At 40.0% G+C, this 17,571-nt stretch overlaps 1 protein-coding gene across 1 annotated transcript in view; it reads left to right on the forward strand.

Annotated features, from left to right (window-relative positions):
* Nucleotides 1-17,571, forward strand: part of whrna (whirlin a) — a 138,183-nt gene that overhangs the window by 94,270 nt on the left and 26,342 nt on the right. Inside the window, exons 4-5 of the mRNA XM_084572807.1 lie at nucleotides 1,612-1,820; nucleotides 6,236-6,272. Of these exons, the coding sequence (XP_084428933.1) occupies nucleotides 1,612-1,820; nucleotides 6,236-6,272 (246 nt within the window). The remainder of the gene's footprint in view (nucleotides 1-1,611; nucleotides 1,821-6,235; nucleotides 6,273-17,571) is intronic.

Consider the following 17,571-nt stretch of genomic DNA (forward strand, 5'->3'; position numbering starts at 1 on the left):
CTAAACTGTGTCAAATCCCAGTGAAATTTAGATCATCCAAGCTGAGAGCTCAGTAGACTGAGCTATGAGGTTGTCAGATACCGTGAGAAGTCGGATAGTTGACTCCATTTAGTGCTGCTTTGTAATACAGACATCTGTAACGAACAGCTTGTAATCTGCATTAAAATCTGTCTCTGAGGCTTCAGCTCAGCCTGAAAGCTTAAATGAGTGTTTGCTGTGGCATCAGTGTGTGTTTGTTGGTATTGTTGATTGATTGCTTTTGTAAATACAGTTTGGATTGCGGCCTTTGCATTTACAGTCAATGGCCCCACTAAAAAATCAGTGTAAAAGGCAGCACAGTATCTGATGGAGGAGGATGTTTCTGCGGAGAATGTCCTCAGATGCCTGAGATGTGCTGTAGAAATGCTGCTGTACATTAGTATTAACTGATATGGTTTTGGGTGACCTCAGACTGTTGGAAAACACCCAAGAAAGCTGAAATGTATGAGCTTCTGAATGTCTTTAATCTCTTGTTTGCACTTGTAGCTGCTCCTAGAGAACATTGAAATTATCGTGAGGGTTGACTGACCACGGTAGAACGGAAATAAAACAAAGAGACAGAAAGTGACAAGGGACATTTTTTGAAATGCTAAACACTAAATCAAGTCTAAAGGCCAGACAAAGTAATTTACCAGCACCTCTGTGCCGTTTTGTAAAGGCGAAGTGATACACCCGTCCTCTGTGACTAATTTATTACACGCCTACGCTGGCAGACAAAGTTAACAGAGTCAGTTTAAGGCACAAAGATGGCACAGGCCACCTGACAGTCCTTTCTTTACGATGAGTTCTCGTTTAAATTTAGTGGATAATGGTGCCTCAATGTCTGCCCTGCCTCTGATCTCCTGTGACATAAGACTTGGAAATAATCACTTCTTTTAAGCTCTTTCTAAAGGTACATCTTGTAGACCAATTGCTCTTTGAAGATCTCCATGATTGCCTATATGCATGAGAATGGGCACTGCTCTCCTCTAGCAGACAGACGACAGTATGTATGCAGTTGTCAAGAGATACGATCCATCGAGATGATTCTAATCAAGGCAATGGCGACCAGGGAATGGAGATGGTGCTCCAACTCTGTTCAGTGCAGATTGCGGTCCTTGCTACATCATTAGAGGGTTAAAGCTACAATACATAAGTTCATTATAGGAGACAGAAGTAACGGTCCAAGGTGGTGTTTAATGTGGACATCATTACTCTCCTCCTGCCACTGCCTCCAAGCAAAGCCCCTTGATAGAAAGTGAAATTACCTATGAAAGCCTTTCCAATTACATATTAAAAAGGTTCTGATCTTGAACTTGTCCGTAAGCAGAGAGCACTTTAATCTTTGTGTAATTACTTCTGTTCACAGCCCAACCTGAGAGAGACATAACTTTTAACATGAAACCTATGTAATTTTCTAACTCTGATCCATTAAACATCTTATATACACCTCTACCACCTCTATCCATTACATTACCTCTCTCTGACCTTTGACCTCTATACCTGTGCATGTGACAGACTATGTCTGATCCAACCTCACCGCCTTGTTCAGTCCCTCCGACCACACCTTTCTGTTCCCTTCCTTCCACACAGGTCGGCGATCAGATCTTGGAGGTGAACGGTCGCAGCTTTCTGAGCATCCCACATGACGAAGCCGTCAGGGTGCTGAAGTCCTCGCGGCACCTGATGATGACGGTGAAAGATGTGGGCCGTCTGCCACACGCCAGGACGGTGGTGGGGGAGACCAAGTGGATTGCTAGCTCACAGATTGCAGAGAGCTCCGCCAACAGCAGCATGGCAAGGTGAGTTTGCCTTGGCCCCATATCACAAGGCCCACTAATGGAAACCAGAGTCTGGATTTCTCGTGCAACTTCACCAACGGTGCATGGAGGTAGGAAGGGAGTGGTCAAAAGAATTGTTTGTATTATACGGAACAACTTCATAAGCATTTCAACTTGTGGTCTTGGATGGACAAAGGCCATAAATAGAATGGCTGGTCTGGTAAAATGACTCTTTTCACAAGTTTTTGATTGGTACTGTTGCAACACTGTAAAACCAACATGGTATGGATTTACTGGGTGTTGGACTATTAACTCCAACTTCCAAAAATCTTTGCTGGTTGCCTGGTAACAACACTCCCTCTATTTCTTTAATGGTAATGCTTCAGGATGGACGAAGGTCGATATTTCAGAACATGAACACCTTCAAGCTTTTTTTGCCTTTCTCTCTTTGGTGATTTTAGGGACCGACAATCTTCACTTACACACAGCTTCAGTGAAAGTGGAGCTGCTGCTGTCATTAAGTTGCTGCTGACGCTTTCCCTTCCTCACACTCTTCTTCGCGTTATTCTGCTCCTCTATGCTCCCCGTATTTCCCTCATTATACTTCTATTTGAGAGTAGATGGGCCCTGTCCTGGGTTGCACTTTATTTTTGTGATCAGTCTCCCTGTCACACCCGAGAAGACATCCCAATGTTACATTCTCTGTTTCTCTTTGTGGTAGGCTTAGTAAACAGTCTAATGTGTAAAGATTGGTGTATACCCCCACAATGAATCTAGGCAGAGCCTGCACCATTGGTGCCAATGAACGCATTAATACCTGTACTGGGGTGTTGGCACTGCTATGTAATCACGCTGCCAAAGTGCTAGTTGGCAAACAGCCAGCTGTGTTTCACATAGTTAGTTTTCTATATAGTCAGTAGAAATCCCTGCAAAGCTGAAATAGAGAAGACATCTGAGGCAGGTTTAGGAGGCAGAAGGAGGAAAAGTTTCTGTGCATGATCGGCCACTGACAGACATGAACAAGAAAATGCATTTTAGACTAATCACATTATTATTGTAGTCTGTGTCCGCGCAAAGTATAGTTACATTTGTGGGGAGGACCACATCAAGCTACGGTGTAGGCTACAGAGTAGATTATGGCATAGGGTACAAATGCCATAAGACAGGTTGTAGCTTTTATTACACATTCCGATGTGTTTGTGTGTCTGTGTCGGGCTGCATCCTGCTTGGGATGGCTGCTGCCATCAAGGAGTGTCATTGCTATGGGGGTGGGGTGTCTGGTCTGGTCTAGGTGGGTGCTACATGTCTAAGTAACATCCACATGAATACCAGGTCCAAAAGTTTCCCAGCAGAACACTGGATTGTTACAGGATGGTCAGTGTTATTTACTTCTCCTGTCAGTGGTTTTAATGTTGTGGCAGATGTTTTTTTTTTTTTTGTTTTTTTTAACATGTTAAATAATTCTCAAGGAAAGCAGACCTACACCTCATCACATATAAAGTGATTTATCACTTTGTAGCTGACAAGTGGTAGCTAGTGGATGTTCAGGCACAGGTTGTCTAGTTAACTCTGTCATATATTCCAGTACCAAATGTTTCAATGAGTGAACCAAGCAAAACACAAGAATGTTGCTAGTGTAAGGACAGAATTAACTTTCTGTGACAAAGCAGGAAAGTTATAAATGGTGTTTCCTTGCTGTAAATGTTTGGTCATGTATCAGTCGTCCTGTCAATAGCGTTGCCTAAAAGTTGAGATAAGGTCAACGTGGTACCTGCCCACTTAATGTGACCAACGATTTTTTGCCCATCCTTATTTGAACTCACTGTATTTTATTCATATCACATTGCCACCAGTCTCTTGCAGTGTGTATGCCCTTTTAGTGAAGGGGCACACAGTTGCTGCTGTGAGTAGTACTGCGTGTCTCTGTGGAACATTTCCCTGATCTGGAATAATGTAACCAATATTATATATATATCAGGCACATTTAGATACTTTCATTAATGTACATTAATGTCACAGTAGGGTTAGGACCTGCTCATGATGATGGCACCTGTGTTTTTTGGCACAAACTGAATCATATTAAATCCTCACCTGGCGTTAATCTGAGATTCACTAAATCTGCTTAGGTGCAGGTAACACAGAGAGATTCAAATGTTGCTATGAACATAAACCTGTAAGTAGTTTGGCATTTTAAACAGAGCAGAACGAATTTCAAAATGCATACATTTGTGCTATAATAATACTGTTTTGTTTTACCCTTAAAATCCCATCTGATTCTCTTTTTAACCACATAATTAAACTATGCTAGTTTCAGTGATGAAGACTGGCATAAAAATTAATACGTGAGGACATTCAAAGATAATGAAGAGAACCAAGAAAAGCACCTTGTTCTTCTTTGATAAAGACACTAATAATCTACTGTGACCAGTCGTCTGTCCTTCAATAAACCTCTTTGTAATTTGGTAGGTCCGTTAAATCTGGAATAGCTCATTTGCCACTAGCAACCTGGAATAAATGTGCTCTGCAACAACCAAATTGAAGTCTGATATGAATGCCAAACTAATTTTCTCATCAGCTTAACAGAGCACAGCACATCAACTAAACAACTGAGAAGTTGTAACTCCTTTGTGAGTCCGGGCCTGTAAAAGGTATTTAATATTTACATGTGCACTGAGTTTCTGGTTGACTCTCCCTCTGAGAAGTCTTGTCATGATTATTACAGTGTTTCTTGTAGACGCAGCTCAGCTGAGACATAAAGACAAATTGCTGTTTTTCATGTCTTTATTTGTTTCCCTCTGGTACCGACTTGTAAGAACATGAAGACCCAGTTAAACTCCTGCACCTAATTTTACATAAATCTGATCAATAGAAAAAACAACTTGCTAGCTTCTTTAGATTTTTTCCTCTCTGTCCTCCTCACTTTAACTTATTGGAAACACTGTTTATGAATATGTAATAGGCTCTACAAGGCAGCTTAAGAGTTTAATCCTCCACTGCCCTAAAAATGTAATCAAATTCTACATTAATCACAATTCATTCATAAACATGCCTTTTTTCCCCAATAAAAATCATTTCATTAGGAGCAGGCATTTGAGTTAACATTTGTTATGCTGGGTGAAGTTTTATCCAGAGTGCCAGTGTCACTCCATATTTTGCATATTTGTAGTCAGTGCACGTTCACACATTTCATTTAAAATCTCGTCATTAGAGCCTGACAATTATCTGATACTACAAAAAGAGAAACAAGGGAGTAGACATGTAAAAAAAATATGCAAAAAAGGAGAATAAATGGCTGAGTTTGTCTCAGAAGTTGCTTGGGTTAATTGAATTTGAAAAAGAAAAAAAAGAAAAACGGGAATTACGCGATACTACTACTGCGGGTTTTTATGTGTCTTTGCATGTGGTACTGTTGAATGTTTCTGACTCTGGTTTAATCCTTCTTTCTTTGTTATTTCTGCCCACAAAGGAGTTGTCACATTTAGATTTAGAGGCTTTAACTGGGCGCTATAGAGGATGTGAAGACATTTACTCGAGTCATTTCATTCAAACAGAAATATGGGGCTGAAAATACGAACTGGGAGGGAGTGTTTTGTGGAGTGCGCTTCAGGCCTTTAAACTGATCGACACCGGAAGACATGGACATGCCTCATTTTCTGCTGAAGTGCCCTTCTGAACAGCAGTTTCTACCATATCTAAGGAACACAAAAGACTAAAAATCCTATAGTCACGTGCACTTTCAGCCTGTGATTAATAAGAAATAAATGTTTCAAATCTTCTTTTACTCCAATCTCCAAAATGTGTCAGAATGAAGGATATACCTTCAGTAAGTGAGAGACGGGTGAAAGAACCTATTAACTATTCAATCAATCCCATTCATATACATAAGCTCATTACATGTGTGCAGCCGCTCAACATGCATATCAACTAGGCATGTTACTGTAGTATTAACATTGCCCAGGTGTGTGTGAGTGCCTAGAAGTCTAAGGGCATCTGATGTGACTGCAGTGTTGCAATCTGTAGTCTGGTGTAATGTTGTAGAAAACGGGATAACGTCACATGTGCATTGTTAAATCATAATGATTTTATTAATTTTTTTAAATGTATTTTTTATGTATTTTCCATGTAACTATTTTGAACTGATCTGGCCTCCTTTCATTGCTACTGTTACATGGTTATCAACACACCTGTCACATTATTAGACGGATGAGGAAATTTTTCTGATATAGTCAGATGGTTGAACAAATATACTGGCTGATGTGCGACAGTGAGTGCAGGGAAAGTCAGATTTGTCAAGATAAGCAGTCCCTAAATTGAATCCATCTGAATGCACTTGTGTGTGCATACGAGGACTAGGGAGTTTGTCTCTATGTGTACAGCACACCGTGTGACACTGTCCCTCAGTGACTCATTTTTCCTCTTCATGTGTTTCTCTGCAGCTTCTCCGTGGACCAAGGAGCGTCTGCAGCAGGAAAGGTAGGATTCACAAGTAATTTCATCTTCCATGTGTGTGTGCACTAAAGACGAGGCTGTACACTGTGTGTTTTCAACAATGGGGGTTATTAAACTGGAGAATCCTGGAGGATGGTGTGAAAGGGAAGCTGTCACTGGTCACCAATATCCCATACCCACTTATCTCATGAATGAGATAATGACATAAACATGATGAGATGTTTTAATGTGTGTTTATTAGTGCTTAAATAGTAGAAACATTTAAAAAAAAAAAAGGGAGTGGGGGGGTTGGTTTAATTATTTTCTATTAAAAACATGCTTTTATTGACAACAAGACAAAACAGTTTAACTTATTAAAAAGAATAACCTAATGTTTATTGGGTGAAATTGATATACTAATTAGATTCTTTATTAGAGATTCTTTATCTCTGTGCCAAGGTTAACTTGTTTTAGCAGCTGAAGAGTAGCAGTGAGTTAACCCTGCAGAGAAGTGGAAATACTAAAGTACCACCATTGTTCTTAAACTGCAGGTTATTCCAGCTCTGGTAGTAGTGCTGAGGAACAATACAAAAATTACTGATACTTCTCATAAACACATCATAATTCAGCTGTTAAGACGTGTAGCACAAAGACTTGAGTTGATATGTGTTGAATTGAATTGAATTGAATTGGATTTGAAATGATTTGAAGTTGAGTTTTGAATTGGATTTAAAATGGAATTGAATTTGCACTAGAGGCAGCTGTCTGGATAAGGGAGCATACAGTGTTTTTCGTATAGAAGTATTGAGTGATGTTCTTCATGAATTGGGAGCAGGAATTTCTTTAGAGAGTGAACCAAACACACGAATGCACACTGAATTAGTCTGTGAGTTCTGTTTTGGGTTCTGCCTCCGTCCTCTGATGGAGCCATAAATGTCTCTTATACATCAGAAGGAAATCTTTTACCTCAGGTCAGTGTCCTCATGAGGCGCATCGTCCAAGTGGATTCTATTCTCATGGTCTGCAGGCCGAATCAAGATGAGACCTAGTGGCAGTTCCTCACTGTTCTGTTGGATGAAACCATACCATTAATCACTTGCACTGCAGGCAGCTGTCAATGATAACCACTGATGAAGGATGAGTTTACTCTTACTTGTCAACCTGAGTCCCTTGCCCCATCTAGTTCTGGCTGGTAGTGGTTTCGGGTTCATTGCTACAAAAAATAAAGCTCATAGGTTTATGACTGGCAAATACGCAAATACACAAATTAGGTTTGATGGTTTTAGATTAGATAGTTTAGGATACCACTATGGGTTAACCAAACTCTATAAAGGCTGTCTCACACGTTTCACCATCATGATGTTGTTTATGTTCACGTCCTCCGTGGATTATTCCAACGTTCTTCAGCTACCGCCATCTGCAAGTAACAATGGTGACCTATGCTATATTGATAAAAGCTGTTTGTTAAAGGAACCTTTATCACATTAAAAAATAAAACACAAGCTAAAGTTACGAAGGTGGTTAAACCAGCAAAATGGTCTATTGTACCACTGTGTCATTGAACAAGATGAAAGTAAGTGTATGACAGAGTTTATCAAACCTGTTGAATAGTGACGTCCAGTCCGCTGATCACAGATAGTCCTGCAGGCCGATGTCCAACATCTCAAATGTCAGGCTCATTGTATCGCTGTCAAATAATGCCCCCTGATAGTCGATGATGTAGAAGGACTCCAGTTTGTATTGCATCAGGGTTGTCATGATAAGTGCCTGAGGAGACATGACATTTTTTCCAGGTTACATATCAGCTGTACTATCCAGAAACTACCAGTTGTACAATCCTTACTTTTTAAAATACTCTTTTTTTATGTGGCTGGTGACTGGGGGTGAGGCAATGGGGAGAAATGTTGTACCCTCTCCATCATTAAATGGGAAACTTAGAAATGAACAGTTCATCTCCAGACCCCTGTGAAAACTGAACCTCTGTTCAACTTGTTCTGAATTTGGGAATGTTTGAAAATGTAAAATCAACATTATCAGTGGCTAACCTCCCTTTGTGAATTTTTGTAATCCTGCTTCGTACAAACCTTTACGGCCACGGTCTTGTCACTCTCCTTTTTCACACACTCGAGCACTGTTCCAAATCTTCCCTGTCCCAGGATTTTCACAAACTTGTGATCCTATGGGATTGGGAAGCAGTATGCTGAGTGCTCTCCCTTGACAACTTGTCACAGACAGCTGGAAGTGAAACATGGGCAAAAGAAAAATGCATTTGATACCGTTTATCTGAGTTACTACTACAAGTTTTGCTTTGGAATATGCACCACCCATGCTCTGTACCACTGAAATTATTGATATGTACTGCTGCTTAAGTATTTGCGTCTGTCAGAATCTTCTACATTTCTAATACATTTCTGCACAAAGAGAACCCACTCAAACAAATGAAACAGAAATATTATAGCTGTGTATTTGTTCTGTCAGGAAAATGACCCAATATAACATACCTATGAGCTGTAATAGTAAATGTGTGCACAAGGATTACAACGTAATGAGACTCGGGTGCTGTTCAGTTCTCCATCTGTCACAGTCTGATCTTCACAACGGTTTGGAAGTGTATGATGGCACAGACAAAGGAGCTTTCTGAGGACCTCAGCCGTTGCCCTCCACACCAGTGGTTGACCAACAAAGATCACTCCAAAAGCAAGATGCATAATATCCTAAAAGACAATATCATTAGTCTAGGGCAATACCTATCCTTGAGATGAATCTGAAGAGAAACTGGGTCATGCAGCAAGACATCAACTCCAAGCACAAAAGTCGTTCCACAAATGACTGGCTAAAGAAGAACAAGATGAATGTTTTGGAATGGTCAAGTCATAGTAAAGACCTGAACCCAAAAGAAATGTTGTGAAATGACCCGAAGCAAATAGTTCATGTGAGGAAACCCAGCAACATCTCAGAACTGAAGTGGTTCTGTACAGAGGAATAGGCTAAAGTTCCTCCAAGTAGCTGTAGGCGATTGTTCAGAAGTTATTGGAAAGCATTTAGTTATTGCCTCACAAGGGAGTCACACAGATACTCATACTTTTGCAACTAACAGATTGAGTTTTTTTGAGTAAATAAATGCACAAGTATATTTCCGTTTAATTTATTTGATTGTGTTCTCTTTGACTTGTGCAAATGGATGTTTGAGTCATTTTTATGATGAAATGTAGAAACTGTTGAACGATGGAGATACTTTTAAGCAGCAGATAAAGCAAAGCAGACAACACACAATGCTCAGTGGAATCAATAAGCCATAAGACCCAAGGCTGAAATGTTAGCTCTGAAGTTTCTATTTAAACATACTGACATTCAGACCGGTCCTACAGCTTAGAGCACAAAAACTGAAGGTGTTTGTCTTGCACATTCAAACTACAACAGTCTTGTAATGTTCTTGCACGGTGCATATCCCTCCAGTTAACAGCTTTGTGTTACAGGAGTTTCAAAAAATATACAACATGTAACCTTCACTTTAACAAATTACGAGAGACACCAAGACAACTGCACTTTACGTCTCATATGCTTCATTCGTTATCTAACAGCGTTGTAGCATATAACTAAGGAACATTAGATTGTAAACGTTTCCTCTGAGCTTGATCTGCTTGAAAATTGGGGGCTACCTGGAGCTCCAAAACGTTTAAGACTGGCGACCTGTCTAGGGTGTACCCTGCCTCTTGCCCGATGACAGCTGGGATAGACTCCAGCAGACCCTGCAACCCTTCACAGGAACAAGCGGTTACAGAAGATGAATGAATGAACGAACTATCCATTAAAGTGGCATTTGATATTCTAATACTGATAATAACATCATCACTTCCAGAGTTACTCAGGCTACTGAACTCGGCTGTGAACCAGCTCTACTGCAGGTGCACCATATTTTGAGGAGAAGGGAGACGTACTATGTTTAAAATTAATTTCATGTATTAAACATTTCTACTGTCTGCTTGTCAAACATTTTCAGCTAGAGGAAAAGGGCACTGACACTGCATGGATTTCTGTACAAGTAGACAGTAACATGCCCAGAGGTTCAAGGGGTCAACTATTTTATCATTTATGAATATAGTCTTCCCCTTGCTCTTTTGGCATGCTTAGCGCTGTAAATGATATGTCTATTGAATAAAGTTGGTATTTATCACACCAGCCTACAGTCATAATGAAAAAATGAAAATGTGTTTTTAGATAGTTTTGCAAATGTATTGAAAATCAAAAATTGAATTTAAGAAGGGCAGTGAGACTGGCACATTCAAAAGCTGAGTTAGAAAAAAAATAGTTTTACATGGTATTCAGACATCATTATGGCACTGATTTCAGGACAAGTTAGAACTCACTTCGCCCACAGACCAGAAGAGAGTGGGTAAGAGGGAAAGAGAGAATAGAATACCCTGTTGAGATATTTGATTTAAAAACAAAAATGGTTGGCTAAGTGATAAGAATAAGGAATACATAAACTTTTTGTTTTTCTGAAATTAAACACCTTATTAAGATGCGCACTTACTAAAGGCTCTCTGTTACATATTTAAACAGTTGCTCATTTGAAATGATTGTATTAGCATTATTACAATTATAATCCCTCCAGTTCAGTAAATATTCTTGAAATATCGAGTTTCCATATTTGATTTGACTCAGTTGCTTACTGCATACAGGTGGTGGTAAAACTACTAACTATCTTGTTATACTGTGTGTGACACTAAATCTGATTCTGATATTGGCTTGAGGGAATTTCCTTAACTGGACCTCTCTGAATGTTATTTGAATACAGCTGGCCTGTACCACATATAGCCTTCATTAAAGTGTGTGCTTCTGCTGTCTGGTGACTTTGAATGTGACTTTGCGAGGCAAGAGAGTTCATGCTGGAGGAAAGTTGGAAGAGACAGCAGCTGAGGACAGGGAGAGAGGGAGGGGAGGCAGGCGAGATGGAGAGCTCTCTTTTCATTACACAAGCTCTGATGGACAGTGTTCTCTTGACACAACAGAGAGACCATGCAGGAGCACTATAGAAGAAAACACAGCGAGGTTAGAAGTGGGATGTACTTTAAGAGTACACATTTCCTCCAGAACTAGGGCCAAAGAGGGTTTAGAAATAATGTATACACTTTGTTTTGACCTGTTTACCTTACTACTGTAATGGAAGTTACACATTACACACCACTGGTGTGCACAGCAGTGGCTGTGATTATTTCCTTTTTGCAAGCTGTGTAAGCTGGCCATGAGCTCTGAGATGAAAAGGTAATTCTGTATGAATATTTGTCCATTAATAAGTATGCATTAATAAATGTACTATATCCACTGTATGCAAATTAATATAATCTACCTAAATAGGTTTTTCTGTACCCCAAACTCAGCAATTTACTCCAGCTTCTCCATTATTTTACTACTTTTTCTTTTCTAACAACCAAGTTTTTATTGTTGTTTTTTTTTCATCATAGCAGTTATTATTATTCTGATACCAGTTGACTTCCACTCGTGTCTTTCCATTGTCTGTGTCATGTTACCACTGAGGTGATTTTTATTTGAGAGCATTTAAACCTTAATTAAAATTTTCTGTCAGCATTAATCACTCTGTTAACACACATAAAATGACACTTCATTATGCCAGGCAAATCATTGCAGCTCCAACTCCATGTACAAATCGTCTGCATTTCACACCTGCAGAGATTTTAGCTGTACAAACTGCGTGGTAAAACCGTTCCTGCTCTTCAACAGCCTCCACCGTGGAAGATTTATGTCCACTTAGTTTCTTTCATCTTCTCCAAGAATTTACTGGACACTTGGCATCCTGTCCAGTCTCTCATCCAGTGTGTGCAGAGAAATAACACCGCAGATGAAAAACTGCTATAACTGAAGCCATAGGTGTCCTAGTGGAACTGTTGTGGGACTGTGAATGGACTTCATGACCAAATAAACTAAACACTATATTGTAAAGAAGGGTCAGAAATGCTGGTAACTGCAGTTCCTCCTTTGAAAGGTTTTCCAATATTCATTCATTTTTATGAATTCTGAAAAGGCTCATGTGTGAAAAGGCTCTACCATTGCTAAGGAAATGTCTTTTAGATAGTTTGTTTGGCATTTCAGACTTATTCCACAGTTCACTGTGAAATTGAGGTGACAAGACATACGTCGCGGGTGGTGTTTGAGGCTTTGATGTTGCAGTTATACAACTGGTGTCTTTGCAAATTCAACCTGCAGATCAGCTGTGCTTTTTCAATTTTCAGCATCTCCCCTCTCTCCGTCTGTGTGTCACTGCCAAGCATACATAACACAAACATCTCTTTAAAGGATTTTCCTTGACATTTTCAAACTTGCAAAAAATTCCCCACATTTCTGGTTTGTGACAATCCAGCAGACGCTATCTGTCTTTATCGTGAAGTTCAAAGCTTGTAGCTGATTGATTCCCACTCTCTTTTCCATTGTTTCTGTTAAAGAAACATCTAATAGTTGTTTTTATCTTCCTATTTAATTTCACTCCTCTATCTAGCCCATGTTTTTTTTATGTGCAGCAGAGCAGGGTAGAAGGCAAAGGTAATAAAGGTGGTGTTCACCCTGCTGAATTATGGCCAGTAGCTGCTGTGCCCCTGGACTCGTGACAATTCAGCATTTTTCCATTTAAAGAAATAATGATACTCCGGGCAGATGCCACACAGCAGGTATTCACTATACTGGTTTGAGGACAGCTTTGTTAGCATTAGTTGGTTTACTGTTGTTTTTTGTCTATAGTGAATAATTTTGTAGGCTTGGCAGCAGGGGACTCAAACAGAGGGGTAGCTGTGTGAGGCTGTCCTTGTGTAAAGCTTCTAGCTAAATGCTAACATCCACATGTGGACATGGATGAGTTGAGAGTGCTATCATGTGGATTATGCACAGACTTCATTGTGCTTGTCATCTTAGTTTAGAATTTTCACCAACGTTACATGTAAGGTAATTAACTTTACTGTAGACACTAAAAACATGTTGACAACATGCTTAACAATAATTATGTGAGGGAATATGACAGAGCAGAGTAACCTGGTTGTAGTGGATGCTGTGTCTCTCCTCATCTTCATGTTTGGCAGTGAGGCCTGTTAGTTTGGTCTGTAATCGAGCAGCTTTTACCTTCTCCAGGGTCAGGGTCATTGACGCAGTTTCATACCAGCACTGTCATTAAACGGTCAACAGTATGATATTATCAGTGTTGTATTGTGCTGTGTGAACCCTGCAGTGCGTCCATTTAACACCCTTTTCCTATTGACTGACCTTGATGAAATACATGCTGTTTGATGAAAGTGGTGCTGTGGATCTTATAGATCAAAGAATCCTACAAAGAGGAAATCATCACGTGCATATACATCTTAATGTGCATGAATATCCTTTGGTTTGCATGTGAGGTTTAGGTGTTTCTTTTGTCTGGGTGTGTTGCGAGGATGAGCGTTTAAATCAAAGACTGACTAGTATGGAAACATGCAGTGCACTATGAGTATCCACATGGTGTGTGCATAACGGCTGTTGGGACCTGAACTTGGTGGTGAGCTATGGAAGCTATAGTTATAGTACACAGGCCCAACATGGCCAAGAAGTTAAGTGTAAAATTCACACTTCTCACCTTCAGTGGTCGCTATGAGCTTGTGAAATGATGGCAGAGTTGCAGCTGGAATGCAAATGTTAAGTTGTAAACATGTAATTATACAAGACTACTGTTGTATAGAATACATCAGTGTCTTTACTGGCTTCATTTTATAGTCTCTAATCATTCTGTACTGTAAAATCCTGCAGCTATGCTATGTTAGCTCAGTTGATCCGTCAGATGTTGCTATTGTCATTTCCAGTGAGTTGTCATTGTCTGCTATAGCTGTGGTGTTCTATACACATAGATTACACCATGTACAACGCAAAACTGTACTACCAGAAGTATCAGACTTTTGACTTTTTTCATTCTGACATGCTCAAAGTGTACCAACTTACTATAAGCCAAAACAGCTTTAGTACATGCAGATAAAGTGGCTCCAGTCCTGTAGTCAGATGCAAGCCTGGGAGTGTGGGGGCTGGGGAGTGGTGTATTAAGAGGGTAAAGATATATAGCAGCAGGGCTTTGGGGCTCAGCAGAAAAGAGGAAGGTAATAATTCACAGCTCTGAAGCTCTTCGGTGTGAGCCAGGCAGCCTCTGTTAGAGTCAGCCCCCGCTGCTAACCTCACAGTGTGTCAACATATCCTCAGCATAAATATTTATCTCTCTTACAATGATCTGTGCTGGTGACTGTGCTGCCTAAACAAGCACGGAGGCTCGTGATCATCTCATAATTTTCTGTATCCCCTTGTCATCTCTTCCCCAAGCTGGTGCCTGTAGAGTCAGTTTATCCCAGCGGTCACATCATCTGTCCTTCCACAAGCTCCCCTCCTCTCCCTCCATCCTGTAATTGCAACCCAAAGGCCAAACCAGACCGATAAGCTAATTAATTACGGGTAGGTCACACAGCAATTCTCCATCATTTATTCTGCTCTGACCCCATTTGGGCCCTATCTAGAGCAAATGAATGTTGTTTTGTAGACAACAAAATATAAAACGACACATCACAAGAGTAAATGTTGCTTCTGTCGGTCAGACTCCTTAAGATGCTGCTTAGGATAAATGCCACAATTTTTCAATAACCACAAATCTAATATTTGACTTCTTAGGTGCTGTCACCCAAAGGCACTTTAGCCCACTCTAAATAAGGGGGCTTTCACACTGCAGCACTTTAGATCAAATTGTAGTGCCTTCGACTCTTTGGTGTGGTTTGTTGGGACATGTGTGAGTACAGTAATCAGATTTGGGTGTGGACCAAAACAAAACACCCTGAGGCCCTTGAGAGTCTTGAACACATTGACGTGATCCGGCCTCGATCCGACCCAGCTCTCTCGTGTTCTGCTCAGAATGATGTTTTTGTGAAGTGTTAAGCAGTGCAGTACTTTCAAGATATTTCCTTGAAGTGCATTCAGTATTCAGTATATGTTTGCTTGATGTATTGCCCAAATAAATACCATGCTTATAAGCAAATGCCCACTCAGCCATTGCTCCAATTTAAATTTCACAGAACACCGAATTTTCCTCCTGTATTTACTTTCTCGCTGCTACCCCAGACACATCTGATTAATAAGCAAACATCGGTCGCAGGGTTTGTAGTGATGCATATTAGTATGCTTGGATTTTTCTCTGTGTGAGAAGAGGCCAACCAAGGCAAAACGTTCCAAGTCAACTGATTTGGACCAGACAAAGCAAATTATAGGAAGGAAAATCCCCTAAAATCCACCTGCAAGCCTACCAAATTTACAAAGTCCCTCCAAATATGACATTGCAGATATGGTAAAATAAACATCACAGCAACACAACACTGATACATTCAACTTGTTGTTATTTTAACGCAGGTTTGAATGACTAAATCAAAGGCTCTCATAAGGTACAGTAACTGTATTTGCTCAGAAAAGATCAGCTAGGTTAGGGTGCACATTACATTAGAAAGTTGATCATTAGTCAGGGTAATGATAAAGTCATGACAGACACAGGAACCAAACACAAAGACAGTATATCTTACTCCCTTTAGTTGAAAAGTCCACCTACCATAGCCACCACAGCCACCACGACTGGTGGTTGACTGGTGAGGAAACTGTCCAAATATATATCGCAGGCTGTGTGATGTTTATTGTTTTATATAAATAATATCAGTACACGCAATCTAGATTTCAGCTCTGCACTATCATAGTGATTGTGCAGTCACAGTACTTGAAAGAGTGATTTCAGAAGCAACAGATCATGCCTGTCAGCCAATTTCTCCACTGCACCGATTCACTCAAGACAACTGCAGCAACAATCTAAAGATTGAAGCTGCAATCTGTCTGTGCAAAGCCTATCGTGGTCTCAGCCGAAGAGAAACGGCAAGCACATCAACTGTGGGATAGATCTTAGGAATACTTTGACGGAGAGTCTGATGAAAATTTGTAGTTTGTAAAAGTAAAGAGAGGTCCACTGAGTCAATGTCTCCAAGCAGTAGGTTTGTGACTAAAACAAGACACTGTCTTGTCTTTTTCCGAGGGTTTTGTCTGACTCTGAAGATCTGACATACATGCCATCATTTCATTTCAGCTCTTGGAACACTGTTCCTGCACTGCTGTCACAAAAAAATAAATAAATAAATAATTTCCCCTCTCCATGTATTGCTGTGTCTTTAATTGCCTCAGTGGGATTGCAAGGTTCAGTGTAACTTTATAGCAGTCCTATACACATCCTTGACACATCCATGTTTATTGCCTGTAAAATATCATGTTATGAATACAATCCAGTTTTTGTCATGCTAGTGGTATGACTCTTGGGATATCACTGCCAGCGAGATAGCACTGCCAGCGAGATGGCTGCTTGGGTCATTACTTTAGTTCAAACAGAAATCCTTCAATTTTAACTATGAGATGGATTGGAATGAAAGATCTCACAGGAATTCATGACTCTCAGATGGTAACATACCATAGTGTTTCCTTGACTTCTGCTTTGTGCTGTTGCACCAACATGAGGTTCATGTTTGTGATTTTGAGTAAAATATTTTGAGTATATTGAGTTATTGAGTTATTGATTTAATATGCATGTATGCTAAACTAAATATAAGATATGGTATACCTTCTAAATATACCCGTTTAACGTCAATTTGTAAGCAGCTCCATTAAAGGACCACACAGCTGCTAGCATAGCTGTAGACTCCTAGTTTTAGATGCTATGCATTCTCTTTGACACCATCAACTACTTAAGCTAACACGAAGCTGTCAGAAATACCTCATGACTGTGTTAAAACACTATTAAAATAAAAAGATATTACACACATCAAACAACTAAAGCTGAACGGATGACTGACTTTGAATTTACTATAATATACTGTTCCTTTATCTTTTTGGTTTTATATATTTGCTCAGCATTTATCAGGCCCCATAAGTTTAAAAGTCCAATAAATGTCATCAAGCACTAGCAGCAAAGAGCAACTGTGATTCAAAGTGATCAAAATGTCATTTTCTGGCCACATTCTGTAAATCATCCAGTCTTCAAAGACTGTCAAACCGTTCTGATCCGGTCACAGATATTGATTCCCTGGCTAATATTGTATTTTCTGATGCATGGAAGAAGTTAACTGATGTGGCAGCTCTCTGAGAAATGCAACAGACACACCCACACACGCGCACACACACACGCACGCTTTGACCGGCCACTTTCTGTGCCATTAATGAAGTTGATTAGCAGCCCTAAAGTGAGATCAGAGAACAGTCGATTTCACTCCTCGACAATGTGTGCAGAATGAAAAAGAGGCTGCTTTGGGCC

This window comes from Chelon labrosus, assembly GCF_963514085.1.
Source record: "Chelon labrosus genome assembly, chromosome: 22".
Classification (NCBI taxonomy): domain Eukaryota; kingdom Metazoa; phylum Chordata; class Actinopteri; order Mugiliformes; family Mugilidae; genus Chelon; species Chelon labrosus.